Consider the following 15,755-nt stretch of genomic DNA (forward strand, 5'->3'; position numbering starts at 1 on the left):
AAACTAATATATTACTTGTACAGGTATGTGCTGACAACACGAGACCAGTTAATTGCAGAGGACTACATACTAATCTATCTACACGGGGCCACAACACGAGGCAACATGCCTTCCTTTGCATGGCTTAAGGTAATTATTATGCAATGTATCATGTGATGGAAAGTATTATGAGAAATACCTTGAGAAGGTCTGGCCATTTGGAGGGAATGGAGAAGAGACACTGACTAGCAGAGTGTAGGTGAGGTGGAAGGGGATGGGGGAGGCTGAGGATGAGATGGAAGGAAGGACTGGAGAGGTATATATATATATATATATTCAAGTACTTGGGTAGTGTCATGAGTAAGGATGGAACTTTGGGGGATGAAGTGCGTGAAAGGGTACAGCAGGGAAGGAAGGTTGTTGGTTCACTGAAAGCAGTGATGAGAAGTAGGGAGGTGAGTATGGAAGTTAAGAAGTCACTGCATGATAGTATTGTGATCCCTACCCTGATGTATGGAAGCGAGGCGTGGACCTTGCAAGAGGGGAACAAGTCAAGAGTGGGAGCAGTGGAAATGAGTTACTTGAGAGGAGCATGTGGAGTGACATGGTGGGACAGGTTGACGAATGAAGAAGTGAAGGAACGTTGTGGGGTGGATGTGGATGTGGTTGACATGATTAGGAGAAATACATTGAGGTGGTTTGGACATGTGGAGAGAATGGAGAATGAAAGACTGACTAAGAGGGTGTATGTAGGTGAAGTGGAGGGAGGGAGAGGGAGGGGTAGACCGAGGATGAGGTGGAGGGACGGAGTTGAGAGGTATATGGGGGGGGGTGATTTGGGGGAGGGTAGTCAAATGGTGGGTGACAGAGCGACTTGGAGGCGTTTTGTCTGCGGCCACTCTTTGCGGGATTAGGGCGTCGGGCTATAGATAGATAGATAGATCTATCGGTGGATAAATCAATAATTATATGGTGTCACGGTAGGGTCAGGCTCCATATTACCTCACCCTTACCAGCTTACTTCGGCATTTGTCATGTTAATATACATAATACATTCACTGTTATGTCCATCCATCTCTCTCATTCTCCTCATCTCACCCTGTTTACTCCCCTCATCATCATCATCATCATCATCATCATCATATTTCCCAGTTCTGTATTATATAACCATCTTTTTTTTTTTTTTTTTTTTTTTTTATACATACTACATAAATGTACGATGTGTTGTACTTCATGAATATAGGATATGGCTGTATGATAGGCCAGCCAGTTGCAAGTAATGGTGTGTGTGTGTGTGTGTGTGTGTGTGTGTGTGTGTGTGTGTGTGTGTGTGTGTAATTCACCGGGTCGGTCAGGATCACTTGATGGTCGTGATCGTCAGCTTTTACCCTCCCGGAAGGGAGCTGAGAGCTCATATAGTCCGATCTAAGGGCAAGGCTGTGACCACACACGCACACACCAGTCCCCTTGCTCAAGGGGGACAGTAACCACCCACTTCGTCAGTGAAACTTTTCGCAATGTGTGTGTGTGTGTGTGTGTGTAAACTTAACCCATTAGCTGTGGTGGCTTCTCTTCAGTTAACATAAAATCGCTTACTGTATGCTGAAGTATATATACATATATATTTATTTTCCGGTCACAGCGTTCATCTAGCACGTCATGTACCGTTCAGTTCTGCCGAGTTGCTCTTAGCTGAACGTATCGATGTAACGTTAGCCAAAACAAAATACCGTCTTTGTAACTAATTCGCATCTTACAGTTTCGATATCTAATCTCATTGTTCGTACATCACGATTCTTTAGGCAGACAAGAAAATAATCTACCGAAATAGAAAACGCTAGTTACATGGATAACTGATATATTTTTCGTTCCTGGACTAGGCACATTCTACCCCTCTCCTATTCTGTCCTACTTTAGCCTAAACCAACCCATCCTAACCTACTTTTCTCTGCCCTACCCTGCCCTACCCCAGCCTACCCTGCCCTAGCGTTCCCTACCCTATCCTACCGCTGAGGTCTCCTGTAGGGATACTCGTTCTTCGGTTTTTGCCAGGCTTAGGGAGGTGGAGGAGATTAAGGTGTTGGACATCCGTTCTGGGGGCGGAGAGACTTACAACATTCCTTTGTCTTGGTGTAAACTTTGGTCTACCCTTTCCCTGTCATGACACTTCTCCGGAGTCGATAATATTCCCCATGCAGTGCTGATGTACCTGGATGATGAAGCAGTGTCCTTCCTCCTGAGTCTTATAAATAGAATTTGGAGAGATTCGTCCACTCCTGCTTCTTGGCGGGGGGCTGTTGTCCTACCGTTTCACAAGCCAGGTATTGCAGGTCACCATCTTGGTTTGCGTGGTAGGTTGCCTTTACTGATTATGGAATTTTTCCGTATTGGTGCCACCTTGTTTCCCTCATATCCTCAAGAGGAGGGAGTGCCTCAAACTAGTGTCCTTAGTGTCACCGTCTTTGCTAAAGTTCAGGAAGATTTTGTTGGCTCTGTTCCGGAGGGAGTTTTCTGCCTCGCCGTATCCTCGCTAACCACATCCGTTTGGGTACAGGGTGAAGGCTGCCATGGGGGATGTGGATGTTCCAACCTTTCTTGTTTGTCCTGTGCGTGTACCAAGGATGGCTCCCTGGCTCCTCTCAGGGGTGCAACCGTGTGTTTACTTTCCTGAGAGAGGGGCCTTTCTTTCCTCACAGGCGGCTCTTTGCTATTTTTTTAGAACATGCTTCCTCTCACAGTGTCTCGATTCTCGTATGTACTGATGGATTGAAATCCCGTGAGGGAACAGGCTTGGGTGTTATATTTCCCGATTTCATTCGTGGTAGGAGTCTTCCCCCCATCGTATCTACTTTTATCGCAGAACTTACTGCTATTTTACTCGCAGTTAAATTGATATTTAGCTTCCCTCCTGTTTGTTATACAGTTTTTAACGACCCTGCCGATCTCCATTTTGTGTTTTCCCGTCCAATCCTCTTTTGTTGTCTACAGTGTTTTAGAATGGCTGTGCTTGCTAGGGACTGCTTTGTGGTTTTGTACCGTTGTGGGCAATGAGCATGCTGACGCTCTGGCAAAGGCTGCTGCCTCTCGCCCATCCTCACCTCTCCCCTGCCTCGCTCAGTGATATTCATCTAACCACTCACTGTTTGCTCCCACTGGCAGAGTAGGTGGGATGCGGTGAGGGCCAACAAAATGTGTGATATTTGTGGGTAAACGGGCCCCTTCATTTGCCGAGGTCTGAATGCAGGTGGGAGACGGCTTTATGCTGGCTCCCAATGGGCCCTTCCTGGTTCTCTCATTGATTTTTAATGGAGGACTCTCCCCCTACTTTCTGTGTGGAATGCTTCGTCCCCCTGACTCTTCGGCTTTTGCTGATGGTGTCCACTGTTGGGGAATTGCGCCATCGTTACCTCTCTGAGCACCGGGCAGGAGAGGGATTGTAGTCTTCTGTTGGTACTTGGAGAGGATGCTTGTTGTGGTGGAGGGGGAAACCTTTGCTTGGGGTAGGCAGCTGCACTACCGTGTAAAATTTAGTATACAGTGGTTTTAGTGTTCTTAGTGTTTTTCTTGTTTTAATTATGAATTGTATTTTGTGTGTGTGTGTGTGTGTGTGTGTGTGTGTGTGTGTGTGTATGTGTGTGTGTGTGTGTGTATGTGTGTGTGTGTATGTGTGTGTGTGTGTGTGTGTATTTCATCTTTTCGAGTGCTTTTATTCTCGTTGTCGTCCGGCGGCATATGACCCTGGTTGTTGTATCGCCAGATTTTATTGTATATACTTATTCAGTTCAATTTACCCTACCCTACTCTTCTCAACCCTACACTAGCCTACCTCAGCCTACCCTACCCTACCCTGCCATTGCCGACCCAACTCTACTTTACTTTAACCTACCCTCCCCTGTACAGCCCTTTCACCACTACATTACTTTTCCTGTTTTCTTCTCTCTACCTTCGGATGATTTTCTTCACCTCTACAGTAGAGAGAAATTTCGAACTGGATGGGTTAAATACTGCCATCATCAACCCCATCTCTATCAGGGGATCTCCTAAGCTGAATAAAATCATGCGGTCAGCTAGGACAATGTAAATAAGTTGTTCTTGGCTTCAAAGATTAAATGATTCTGTCCCGTCATCCTAAGAGGGTTTTCTGAAGCTGTAGGATATCGTCAGAAGCTAGCAAAGAGTAACAGTGACATCCGCAAACCGAGAGCTCTGTGTCCAGCGCTCCGCGGTTCAAGTCCCAGAGGTGGACAGATGTTTTGACATGTAGACGTTACCAGGGTGTAGCTTGGTGGCCTACCCTTTGATATTCTGGACTAATGGTGGTCTAGCCTCGTGCTCCTGCGCTCCACCTCATAAAAATTTAAAAAAAAAATAAAAAGGAAAGCCAAGGGTCATGAATGAACTAAAGGACTGAACTAAGAGGAGAACAAAAATCGTAGGGAAGATCGCCCCAAAGTTGATGAGACAGTGTAGTATAACTGAGTGAAATAGGCGTTGGATATGACGGAACTAAATGGCAGTTATACCCACCTCTCTTCTGTACCCTACACTACCCTGATTCAGCCTACCCTACCCTACCCAACCCTACACTACCCTACCCAGCCCACCACCACCCAGCCCTATCCTACCCTGCCATAACCTATCCTACCCCCCCAAAGGCAACTCGACCCATCCCTACCCCATACTGCCAAAACCAACCCAACCTTACCCCACCCTGTCAAGACCGACACAATCCTACCCCACCCTGCCAAAACCAACCCAGTCCTACTCCACCCTGCCAAACCCGACCAATCCTTTCCCACCCTGCCAAAACCGACCCGATCTTACCCTACCCTGCCATATCCGACCCAATCCTACCCTATCCTGCCAAGACCGACCCGTCCCTTCCCCACCCTGCCAAGACCGACCCATCCCTACCCCACCCTTCAAAAACCATCCAAGTCCAACCCCACCCTGCCAAAACTATCCCAGTCCTACCTCACCCTGCCAAAACCGACCCAACCCTACCCCACCCTGGCATAACCGACCCAACCCTACCCTGCCCTAACCAAACCAATCTTATCTAACTCATTTTTCACTCTAACACTTTCTTCAGTTTTCTTCATTCTTTCTCCAGACGATTTTCTTCAGCTCTGGAGAGGAAGTTTGAATTTGAGGGATTAGATACAGCCAGCATCAACCCCTTCTCTGTCAGGGGATCTCCTAAGTTGAATAAAATCGTGCGGTCAGCTAGGACAAAGTAAATAAATCGTTCTTGGTCTGAAGGGTTAAATGATTCTGTCCCGTCATCCTAAGAGGGTTTTCTGAAGCTGTAGGATATCGTCAGAAGCTAGCAAAGTGTAAAAGTGACATCCGCAAACCGAGAGCTCTGTGTCCAGCGCTCCGCAGTTCAAGTCCCAGAGGTGGACAGATGTTTTGACGTGTAGACGTTACCAGGGCGTAGTTTGGTGGCCTACCCTTAAATATTCTGGACTAATGGTGGTCTAGCCTCGTGCACCTGCGCTCCACCACATAAAAAAAAAATAAAAAGGAAAGCCAAGGGTCATGAATGAACTAAAGGACTGAACTAAGCGGAGAAGAACAAAAATCGTAGGGAAGATCGCCCCAAATATGATGAGACAGTGTAGTATAACTGAGTGAAATAGGCGTTGGATATGACGGAACTAAACGGCAGTTATACCCACCTCTTTTCTGTACCCTATACTACCCTGATTCAGCCTACCCTACCCTACCCTACCCAGCCCTACACTACCCTACCCAGCCCAACCCACCACCACCCAGCCCTATCCTACCCTGCCATAACCTATCCTACCCTCCCCAACGCAGCCATAACCTACCCATGCTTACCCTCGCCTGCCCTAATCGACCCACCTCTATTCAACCCTGCCATAACCGACCCATCCCTACCCTACCTCGGCATAATCAGCCCAATTTAACCTCACTCTGTCAAAACCGACCCGATCCTACCCCACCCTGCCAAAACCAACCCTGTCCTACTCCACCCTGCCAAACACGACCAACCCTTCCCCATCCTGCCAAAACTGACCCAATCCTACCCCACCCTGCCAAAACCGACCCAGTCCTACCCTACCCTGCCAAAACCGGCCCAATCCTACGCCGTCCTGCCAAAACTAACCCAACCTTACCCCACCTGGCCATAACCGACCCAACGCTACCCCACCCTGCCACAACAATCCCATCCCTACCGTACCTTAACCAAACCAGTCTTATCTAACACAGATCGAGTCCCGGAGGTGAACAAAGGTTTTTATATCATATAGACGTTTTATATTTTATATTTTGCAACTTTAAGAGGCATTTACTCAGTTTTAGGAGTCTTATGGATAGGCTCAATCAAACGTATCGAACCTCCCATGTTAGAAAAAATAGCTTAGAGAAATGCGTCTCGTACTAAAGGGGCGGAATGGACAGATCGAGTGACTAAGATATTGAATTATGTATATGAGTGGTTTTGTTGTTATTTCTATTATTATTATTATTATTATTATTATTATTTCAGGCAAATGTCCCAGGCTTCTAGACTGGCTGACTAGCGAATATTATTAAGTCTCCCGTGGCTCCGTGCTCCTTCCACTCAAGAGCCTCCACTTCACGCATTCCACGCACAAGATGGCGCCACCGCTGCATTCCTGCGAAGACGAGAGGTCAAGAGGACGACACTTGTTTTTTGTTTGTTTGTTTACTGTAATTGCTTAAAGTTGTGATCCCTCCAACTTGAATGCTCAGTTGTAACTATAGATAACTAGAATACGATGCTAGTCACGAAGAAGGGCTATAAAAAGATACAGAGCTCGTAGTATTGGCTGGATGAATCACTCTTGCGTGATAATCAAAGACGGTGAATAAAACCCACACTTGTAGACGAAGAATATAATTACCAATCAGTTTCGGTGGACACTGCCACCATCTTCAGTGGTCAAGATAGTGAGAGGGAGTGACATACTGATTATACAAGGGTTCCTTTTTATGCCTGTGTGTGTGTGAAAGGGTGGGGTAAAGGTGAGGTGGGGTGGGGTAGATTGTAAGCGGGGATTAACCCAAGGGGGATTTTGAGGGGGACATTACCGGACAGGTCAGGTGTAATTCCTATCTGACCTTACCTGTGTCGTAGCAGGAAGGGAATGTCCCTTCCTGCTACGACACAGGTAAGGTTAGATAGGAATTACACCTGACCTGTCCGGTAATGTCCCCCCCAAAATCACCCGTTGGTTATTGCCCGCTTACAATCTACCCCACCCCACCTCACCTTTACCCCACCCTTCCACACACACACACGCATAAAAAGGAACCCTTGTAGTGTCAGTATGTCACTCCCTCTCACTATCTTGACCACTGAAGATGGTGGCAGTGTCCACCGAAACTGTTTGGTAATTATAGTCTTCGTCTACAAGTGTTGGTTTTATTCACCGGCTCGTAGTATTTTTTTCTTTTAACTAAGATACATGAAATAAGCTGCAAAAATACGAAAATACGAGCTTACTTAATGTAAATGAATTATAGTACGTTCAAGATGAAGGGAAGGCATTTTGTATTTTGTTTGTGATGTTATAATGTCTCTCAGGATCCTAGGATCCTCTCTCGGCTGAACCAAATTGTCTGGCGTCAGCTGGAACATGATGCTAGAGTTATGTCGGTCGTGATGGGGTTAATGGTGACGGTATTGACACTGTCAGGCTCCTATGACTCACTCAGTTGAATAAAATCGTCTGAGTCAGCTGAAATGGGGTACTAGAGTTGTCCCAAGCACCAGAGGGTTAAGATTCTTAACCCTCTGGTGCTTGGGACAACTCTAGTATTCCATTCCAGCTGACAGACGATTTTGTTCGGCTGAGTGAGTCATAGGAGCCTGACAGTTACTACACTGTCACCATTAACCCCCGCATGACCGACATAACTCTAGCACCATGTTCCAGCTGACGCCAGACAATTTGGTTCAGCCGAGTGGGTCTGGGGCCTGGGGGGCACTAAATGAAAATATCCAAAAAATATTAAAGGGGGGCTATATCAATTTTGCCACAGGAGGTATACCAAAATTGGACTTTTTAATAAAACCCCCTCCTCTCTCACTCCCTGTGTTTTGTATATACCCCTCTCTGTCTGCCTGTGGTGTGTCTGTCCCTCCCTCTCCCTGTGTGTGTGTGGTGTGTCTGCTGTGTGAAGGTGGCTGTGTACGTGTCGTGTGTGCCTTGATGTGTGTATGTATGTAGTAGTGTGTGTCTACTGTGTGAAGGTGGCTATGTACGTGTCTTGTGTGTGTCTTGATGTGTGTATGTAGCAGTGTGTGTGTGTGTGTGTCTACTGTGTGAAGGTGGCTATGTACGTGTCTTGATGTGTGTATGTAGCAGTGTGTGTGTGTGTGTGTGTAGTAGTGTGTGTAAGTGTCTTGGTGTGTGTGTGAGCTGAAGTGTAAGGGGCCTTGTGGTTTTAAGGAAAGCCTGCTACGCAAACTTCCCTCAGCCACACTTTAAAGAAACCTCTATCACACCGGGACTTGAACCCGGGTCCTCCTGATCAGCAGGCCAGCACCATACTGACCATACTACCGCGGCCCCAATAGTATATTGGCTAAAACTTCTACTGTATTTTATTTCTTTACATGTTACAAAAAATGGGAAATTGCACAACATGCATAGACTAAACTCAATTGTCATGTACCTGGTGCCACCTCTCCATGCCTTCCCTCGTGCTACACGGGCATCTGGTAGCGCTCATGATTGGAATGTCACTCAACCATATTGCAGAACTTCTGCCTATCAGAATTCTTTCATTCCCCGAACTGCATCTCTCTGGAACTCGCTTCCCCAGAGTTGTTTTCCTCCAAATTTCAACCTACAACTCTTCAAGTCTAACTGTTACAGATATTTTATGAACAGAGGACACCAGTAATCTGGTGTATGGATTATTTTTTTTCTCCATTTGTTTTTCCTTCCTCCGTTCTGTTATTAAAAAAAAAAAAAAAAAAAAAAAAAACCTATTAATGTCGTTTTAGGAGGAGATATCTCGAAATTCCCTGAGCTACTTGGAATACCTAAGCCTGCAGTTTAATGCTAATCATGAACAAGTGCTATGGAAAGAATATAGAGCAGTTGCTACTTATATAAAGGGAGAAAGTAAAAACTGGAACTTAACTGCTAACCAACGGCAGGACTTAAACGATTAACCATATATTACATAAACTTAACACACTGAGTGACACAGAAACTAAACATATGATACAAATTCTTTAATGAAACTTATAATGAGAGTACAAATGACAAAATATACACTGCACAGGAAGACAGTACAGTACTCATTGGTTATACCTTCTGTGAGAACTGAGAATGAAAGCCTATCTGTTGTACCGGTTTATAAACGGAAGAGATGAATCGCTAAATTTGATCCACAGTAAAAAATAATAATAATAATGAATACATAAAACAATAAAGACAAACCATAGAGACTACATGTCCACCCTAAACTGACAAAAACCTGGCATCTCTCCACCTTGAATGCTGAGCTGTTTCTAGGGATAAAGACTAGATTATCATGCAAATCACAATGAAGATCTATGGGGAGGATGCAAAACCATAATACTGTCTTATTCTGCCACTTAGATACAGGAACTAAGCAGCAGAAGGACTAAAATTTGTCAAGGTGAGCCAACTACAATGACACAGAGGAAGTCTGAGATTATATAATGTGTAATCATGAACTGATTGCATCATTCAGTAAAGATAACAAATGGAAAAGCTATCAAATCTGAAAGTGTAAGTACTATACAAGATATGATTAACCTTGTACATCCATATTCTGAGATATGCTTCCTATATCATAGCCTACACACAAATTCATCCCCCTCAAAAGTAATGGTATATTCCTGCTGTCTCCTGACTTCCAATCAACTTATGAAACCTCTCTCCTAATTCTAGAAGGTATGTTAAGAGAAAATGTGAATATTGATGAGATACAGTTTGGGTTTATGTCAGGCAAAGGGACCACAGATGCCATATTCATTGTTCGACAGTTTCAGGAAAAAATATATAGGAAAAAAAAGGGAATTGTACTTTGTTTTTGTTGATTTGGAGAAGACCTTTGACAGAGTCCCTAGAGAGGTGGTGACGTGGGCAATGAGAAAGCTTGGGATCAAGGAGTGGCTGGTTAGGGTGGTTATGGCCATTTATGTGGGTGCTTACACCCAGGTAAGTGTGAACGGAAATCTGAGTGACAAGTTTTCCAAGAATGCTGGTGTGCACCAGAGGTCAATTTTGAGCCCCTTGTTGTTTATCATGGTACTTGAAACCCTCTCATGTGACTTCAGAAATGGACTCCCGTGGGAGATGATGTATGCTAATGATCTGGTGTTGATTACAGAGAATGAAAGGAAGGCAGCGGAAAGATTTGGGAAGTGCAGAGATGGTATGAAACACAAGGGCTCAAAGTAAGTGCAGATATTACTAAAGTGATGGTGTATAGGGCTGGTGGCAGTACTGTCAAAGAAGAGGGAGAGTGGCCATGTGAGATCTGCCACAAGGGCGTGGAAAGTAATTCCATCTTGTGCAGTCTGTGATAAGTGAGTGCATAAGATATGTAGTGGTACTAGAGGTAGACTGCAAGATAATGCTGATTTCATGTGTGCCGTGTGTCGGGTAGAGCAGGTGAAGATTGTCAGGCATGGAAGGACTGACCTTGTTGGTGAGTCTCTCGAGTATGTAGAAGAGTTTTGTTATTTGGAAGACATGTTATGTGCTGGAGGTGGGGCTGAAGCTAGCTCTGTGGCTAGAGTGAGGAGTTGTTGGAAGAAATTCAGTGAGCTGTTGCCTCTCCTGACACTGAGAGAGCTTTCCCTCTGTGCTAAGGACCTCTGTATGTGTCATGTGCCAGGAGTGCAATACTGTATGGTAGTGACACTTGGGCAGCAAAGGAAGAGGATATTTGCAGGCTTAAACATACAGAAATGACAATGAGTGGGTGGATGTGCAGTGCTTCCTTGAACGCGAGGCCTTGGGGGGCTAGGTTTATGATGGAAGAGTTGAGAGCAAGGATGGGACTGGAGTGTGTTGTTGTGATGAGGAGGTGCTGACTGAGATTGGCTGGACATGTGGAAAGGATAGGAGCTGACAACTGGGCGCAGAAAGGGATATGTAAACGTTGGGGATAGGGTTGCGAGAGGCAGACCATAGAAGAGCTGGGATGAGGTCAAAGAGTGTGACCTCAGGGATAGGGGACTGCATAGGAAAGTTGCCAAAGATCTAGCAGTATGGATATCACTAGCATTCAGAAATTTTATGCTATCCTTAACCATGCTATACCTAGATCTAGGTTTGGCTGCAATTATTTGGAGAGGGAACAAAATGATGAAAATTCCAAACCTGAACACTGACAGAAGAGCCAAACCCTCCTGTTTTGTGCCCATTTTGGGCCTGTCTGAACCTGAATCCCTGGGTTACCCACAGCACATCCTACCAACTCAGTTGCCTGGCCAAAGCTACAATTCCCTACATCGTCATCTGGGAAGAAAGCATACAATGAATGGATGAGAAATAGGGGCGTGGAAGAAGTTGAGAGGCGGAAGAGGGAGTTATATGTAGAAAGGAAGAGAGAGGTGAAAAGATTAGTACGAGAGAGAAAGAAGAGAGTGGATGAGGAATTTGGAAGGAATTTGAGTGTAAAGTGGAGGGACCGTAAGAAAATGTTCTGGAGAGAGGTGAAAAGAGTAAGACAGGGTGGAAGTTAAGTTAGCAGGGGAGTGAAAGATAAAAATGGTAGATTACTAGTGGAGAAGGGAGAAAAAGTGAGCAGATGGAGAGAACACTTTAAGGAATTCTTGAACGTAGAGGATGGAAGTAATGCGAGTATAAGTGTCTGGGGAATGACTGGGAGAAGGAGGGAGGTGAGAAGACAGGAAGAAATCAGTAGGATAGAAGTTGTGGAAGCAATGAAGAAAGTTAAATCTGGGAAAGCCCCAGGAATTGATGGAGTGTGTGGTGAAATGCTGAAGCATGGGGGAGATAGTAGTAGAATGGATGTGGAAGATGTGCAGATTGGCCTGGGAGGAAGGTAGAGTCCCGGAGGATTGGAAGTCAGGTATAATTATTCCCTTGTACAAAGGAAAAGGGGAAAAAGAAGTGTGTGGTAATCATAGGGGCATTTGTCTTCTTAGTATAATAGGAAAAGTGTATGGTAGGATACTTATTGACAGAGTTAGAGAAAGAACAGAGAAATTAGTTGGAGAAGAACAGGGAGGCTTTAGGAAGGGAAGAGGTTGTGTAGATCAGATATTCATTCTTAGATCTTTAGTGGAAAAGTTTCTAGAGAAGGGAAAGAAGTTGTATGCGGCTTTCATAGATTTGGAGAAAGCATATGACAGGGTGGATAGACAAGGATTGTAGAAAGTATTAAGAATATATGGAGTAGATGGGAAGCTGTTGAATGCTGTGAAGAGCATGTACGATGGTGCAAAGGCTGCAGTGCGTGTGGATGGCGAACTAAGTGAATTTTTCTCTTTGAAAGTTGGTTTGAAACAGGGATGTGTCATGTCTCCATAGTTGTTCAATCTGTACATGGATGGGGTAATAAAAGAGGTACAAGGTAGGGTAGTGGATGTTGGAGTGGCCCTGGTGAGAGAGGATAGTGTTTGCAAACTCCCTGTACTGTTGTTTGCAGATGATACTGTGTTGTTGAGTGAACACGAAGGGGAGCTACAAGGCTTGGTGGACGAGTTTGGGAGAGTGTGCAAGAAACGGAATCTAAAGGTGAATGTAGGGAAGAGTAAAGTGATGGTCTTTGAGAGAGGTGAAGTCAGTGAATGTACAGCGAGGTTGGATGGTGAGGAATTGGAAAATGTGAGTACGTTTAAGTACTTGGGTAGTGTGATGAGTAAGGATGGAGGTTTGGAGGGTGAAGTGCTTGAAAGGGTACAGCAGGGAAGAAAGGTTGCTGGTTCTTTGAAAGCAGTGACAAGAAACAGGGAAGTGAGCATGGAGGTGAAAAAGTTACTACATGACAGTATTGTGATATCAACTCTAACGTATGGAAGTGAAGCTTGGACGTTGTTGGAAGGACACAAGTCAAGAGTGAAAGCAGTGGAAAAGAGTTATTTAAGAGGAGCCTGTGGAGTCACATGGAGAGACAGGCTGACGAATGAGGATATAAAGGAGCGTTGTGGTGTGGATGTGATAGGAAGCGTTATGAGAACACACTGAGGTGGTTTGGCCATGTGGAGAGGATGGAGGGTGAAAGACTGACGAAGAGAGTGTATGTGAGTGAGGTGGAGGGGGGAAGAGGGAGGGGGAGGCCGAGGATGAGATGGAGGGATGGGGTGGAGAGGTATATGAAAGACGGGGGTGTGAGTTGGGAGCAGGGCAGTGAAATGGCGGGGGACAGGGCGACTTGGAGGCGATTTGTTTATGGCCACCCCAAACAGGATTGAGGCATCTGGCAATAGATAGAGATAGATAGAAGATTAAATAACTAAAGCTAACACTGATCTGAACTAATACACATCTGGTCCACAGGTCGTGCTGGAGTCTGCTGCCTTGACGCTGCTTCCTTGCCACACTTGTCATATCCTGCTGAAGTTTGGTCTGCCCTGCCGTGAGAAGCCTGACGGTGGTGTGGTGTCTTCCCCTACTCTGAGATGCCTGGTGGTGTGGTGGTGGTGGTGGTGGTGGTGGCGGCGGCGGCGGCGGCGGCGGCGGCAGCGGCGGCGGCAGGGCGTCGTGTCTTCCCCAGCCGTGAGATGACTTGCTGCTGCTGCTGGTGATCTGCCTGACCTGCCGAGAGAAGCCTGGTGGTGATGGTGTGATCTGCCTTGCAAGTCGGGTCGCTCCCCTCCAGGATGTTCTGTGGACAAATGCTACTTTTGAATGCATATTTTATATTGCTGTCTCTGTTAATGTATTTTGTACTGAAGTATTAATAATGAAAACTTAAATTTTCTGTCTTGTTTCATTACCTTTTTAACTGTGGCTTTGACTTAATATAGGTGATAAGTATATTGCGCTCTGCAGTCTTGTGTGTTGTGGGGACGGCTTTTGTGATGAGCTAAGACATTCTGATCGCTTCACCAAATTACTGCTCAGCCGTGTGATCAGTGGACATAAAAGATTATACAATACAATGATATACAGCTAAGCATAAAAAAGGTTATGGGAATTCTCCACCATGCAATCAGTGGACCTAAATTAAAGCCTATATTATAAAGCTAAGCCTGAAGAGGGTTGTGTGAAGTAGATAATGATGCAGGGTAGACACTGGTAATGTTCACTGAGCCGTGCCCGCAACACACAAGTACTGGGTGGCGTAATATATGGACTACCTTGTATAATGAGAGACCGTAAGTGTGTGCTGACTCACAAACTTGCCATCAATGCCCCGTCATAACTATTATTGTGTCTTGTAGGAAACACAAAGAAAACAGGCCACAGAATACCTCCTTGTCTCTTGTTCCTCCTACACAAACATACACGCCTTTCACTTTAACTTGGCACAGAGTTTTATTTAAAGCATACCAGAATGTCAGGCAGATCAGTAGCAGAAGTAGACAAAACTACAGCCCTACATTCTTTCCACAGCACTCATTCGTGACTAACATCATATTCTAGTGATAACTATCGCTACTACTCTGCAAACTGTATGGAAACTATAAGCTATCTGTCTATCCATCTATCTATAGCCAGACGACTTAATCCCGTAAGCGGTGGCCACAAACAAGTGGCCTCTTTGCCACCTTGTCCCCTGTCATTCTGCATCACTCCCCCTAATTCACACACACCCTCTCTCATATACATCCCAACTCCATCCTCCACTTATAAGTAATACATTAAAACAACCGTGAATTACTGCCGCACAAGCTGAGCCGTAATCATATCCAACACAAACACGAAGGAGCTTTAAAGAACAGAAAACAATACCTTGATAGCAGAAGACACTAAGACCACAAGTACTGACAGCCTACACCAAGAAACATAACTAATTTCAGTCAGAGACCAAGTGAATATGAGAGGCACACAGTTCATCACTTCAACTCAAGATCCGTCCCACCTTTTTAACTTTATGTTGCGTCATCCTCTCCACAAACAAAATCGAACAACCGCCCAACACTATACAGAGTATCTTTGCAACATATCCCCTCCTCCACCCGACTCTACACTTCCCAGACACATTCACAAACTCACAAACACCCCAGCCAGCCAAAACTTTCTGCCAAACACATACATAAACACACAGACACCCCAGCCAGCCAAAACTTTCTATACCAAACACATACATAAACATGCAAACACCCCAGCCAGCCAAAACTTTCTGCCAAACACATACATAAACACACAGACACCCCAGCCAGCCAAAACTTTCTATACCAAACACATACATAAACACACAAACAGCCCAGCCAGCCAAAACTTTATATACCAAACACATACATAAACACACAGACACCCCAGCCAGCCAAAACTTTCTACCAAACAGCATCCTTCATGTGCCACCACCAGACATACACCCTTCAGACACTACCGAACCCAGAGACACGAGTACACCAACCTTCCCTGCTATAATACTAACACAAAATATAACACACATACAATCCCCTGTGCTCATACTGCAAAGTGGCACCTCCACACCACAGCACACCCACTCACTTCCTGCAACACACCACCACAACACAGACAATCCTTCAATATAACACAGGGTTCACATCCAGAGGAGCCTAAGATGTAATAAGAACAACAAAAACAACTCAGGCCAACTTAAAGTGAAACGAGTATAGTTACGATAGGAAA

The 15,755-nt window shown here is 45.2% G+C and overlaps 1 protein-coding gene across 1 annotated transcript in view; it reads left to right on the plus strand.

Moving 5' to 3' along the window:
• LOC145390057 (uncharacterized) overlaps positions 1 to 15,755 on the plus strand; it is a 55,666-nt gene that overhangs the window by 23,555 nt on the left and 16,356 nt on the right. Inside the window, exon 8 of the mRNA XM_080265133.1 lies at positions 24 to 129. Within this exon, the coding sequence (XP_080121259.1) occupies positions 24 to 129 (106 nt within the window). The remainder of the gene's footprint in view (positions 1 to 23; positions 130 to 15,755) is intronic.

Source organism: Coenobita brevimanus, unplaced genomic scaffold (genome assembly GCF_032717465.1).
Source record: "Coenobita brevimanus isolate Jiangsu-jjx unplaced genomic scaffold, ASM3271746v2 jjx.HiC_scaffold_2778, whole genome shotgun sequence".
Taxonomy (NCBI): Eukaryota; Metazoa; Arthropoda; class Malacostraca; order Decapoda; family Coenobitidae; genus Coenobita; species Coenobita brevimanus.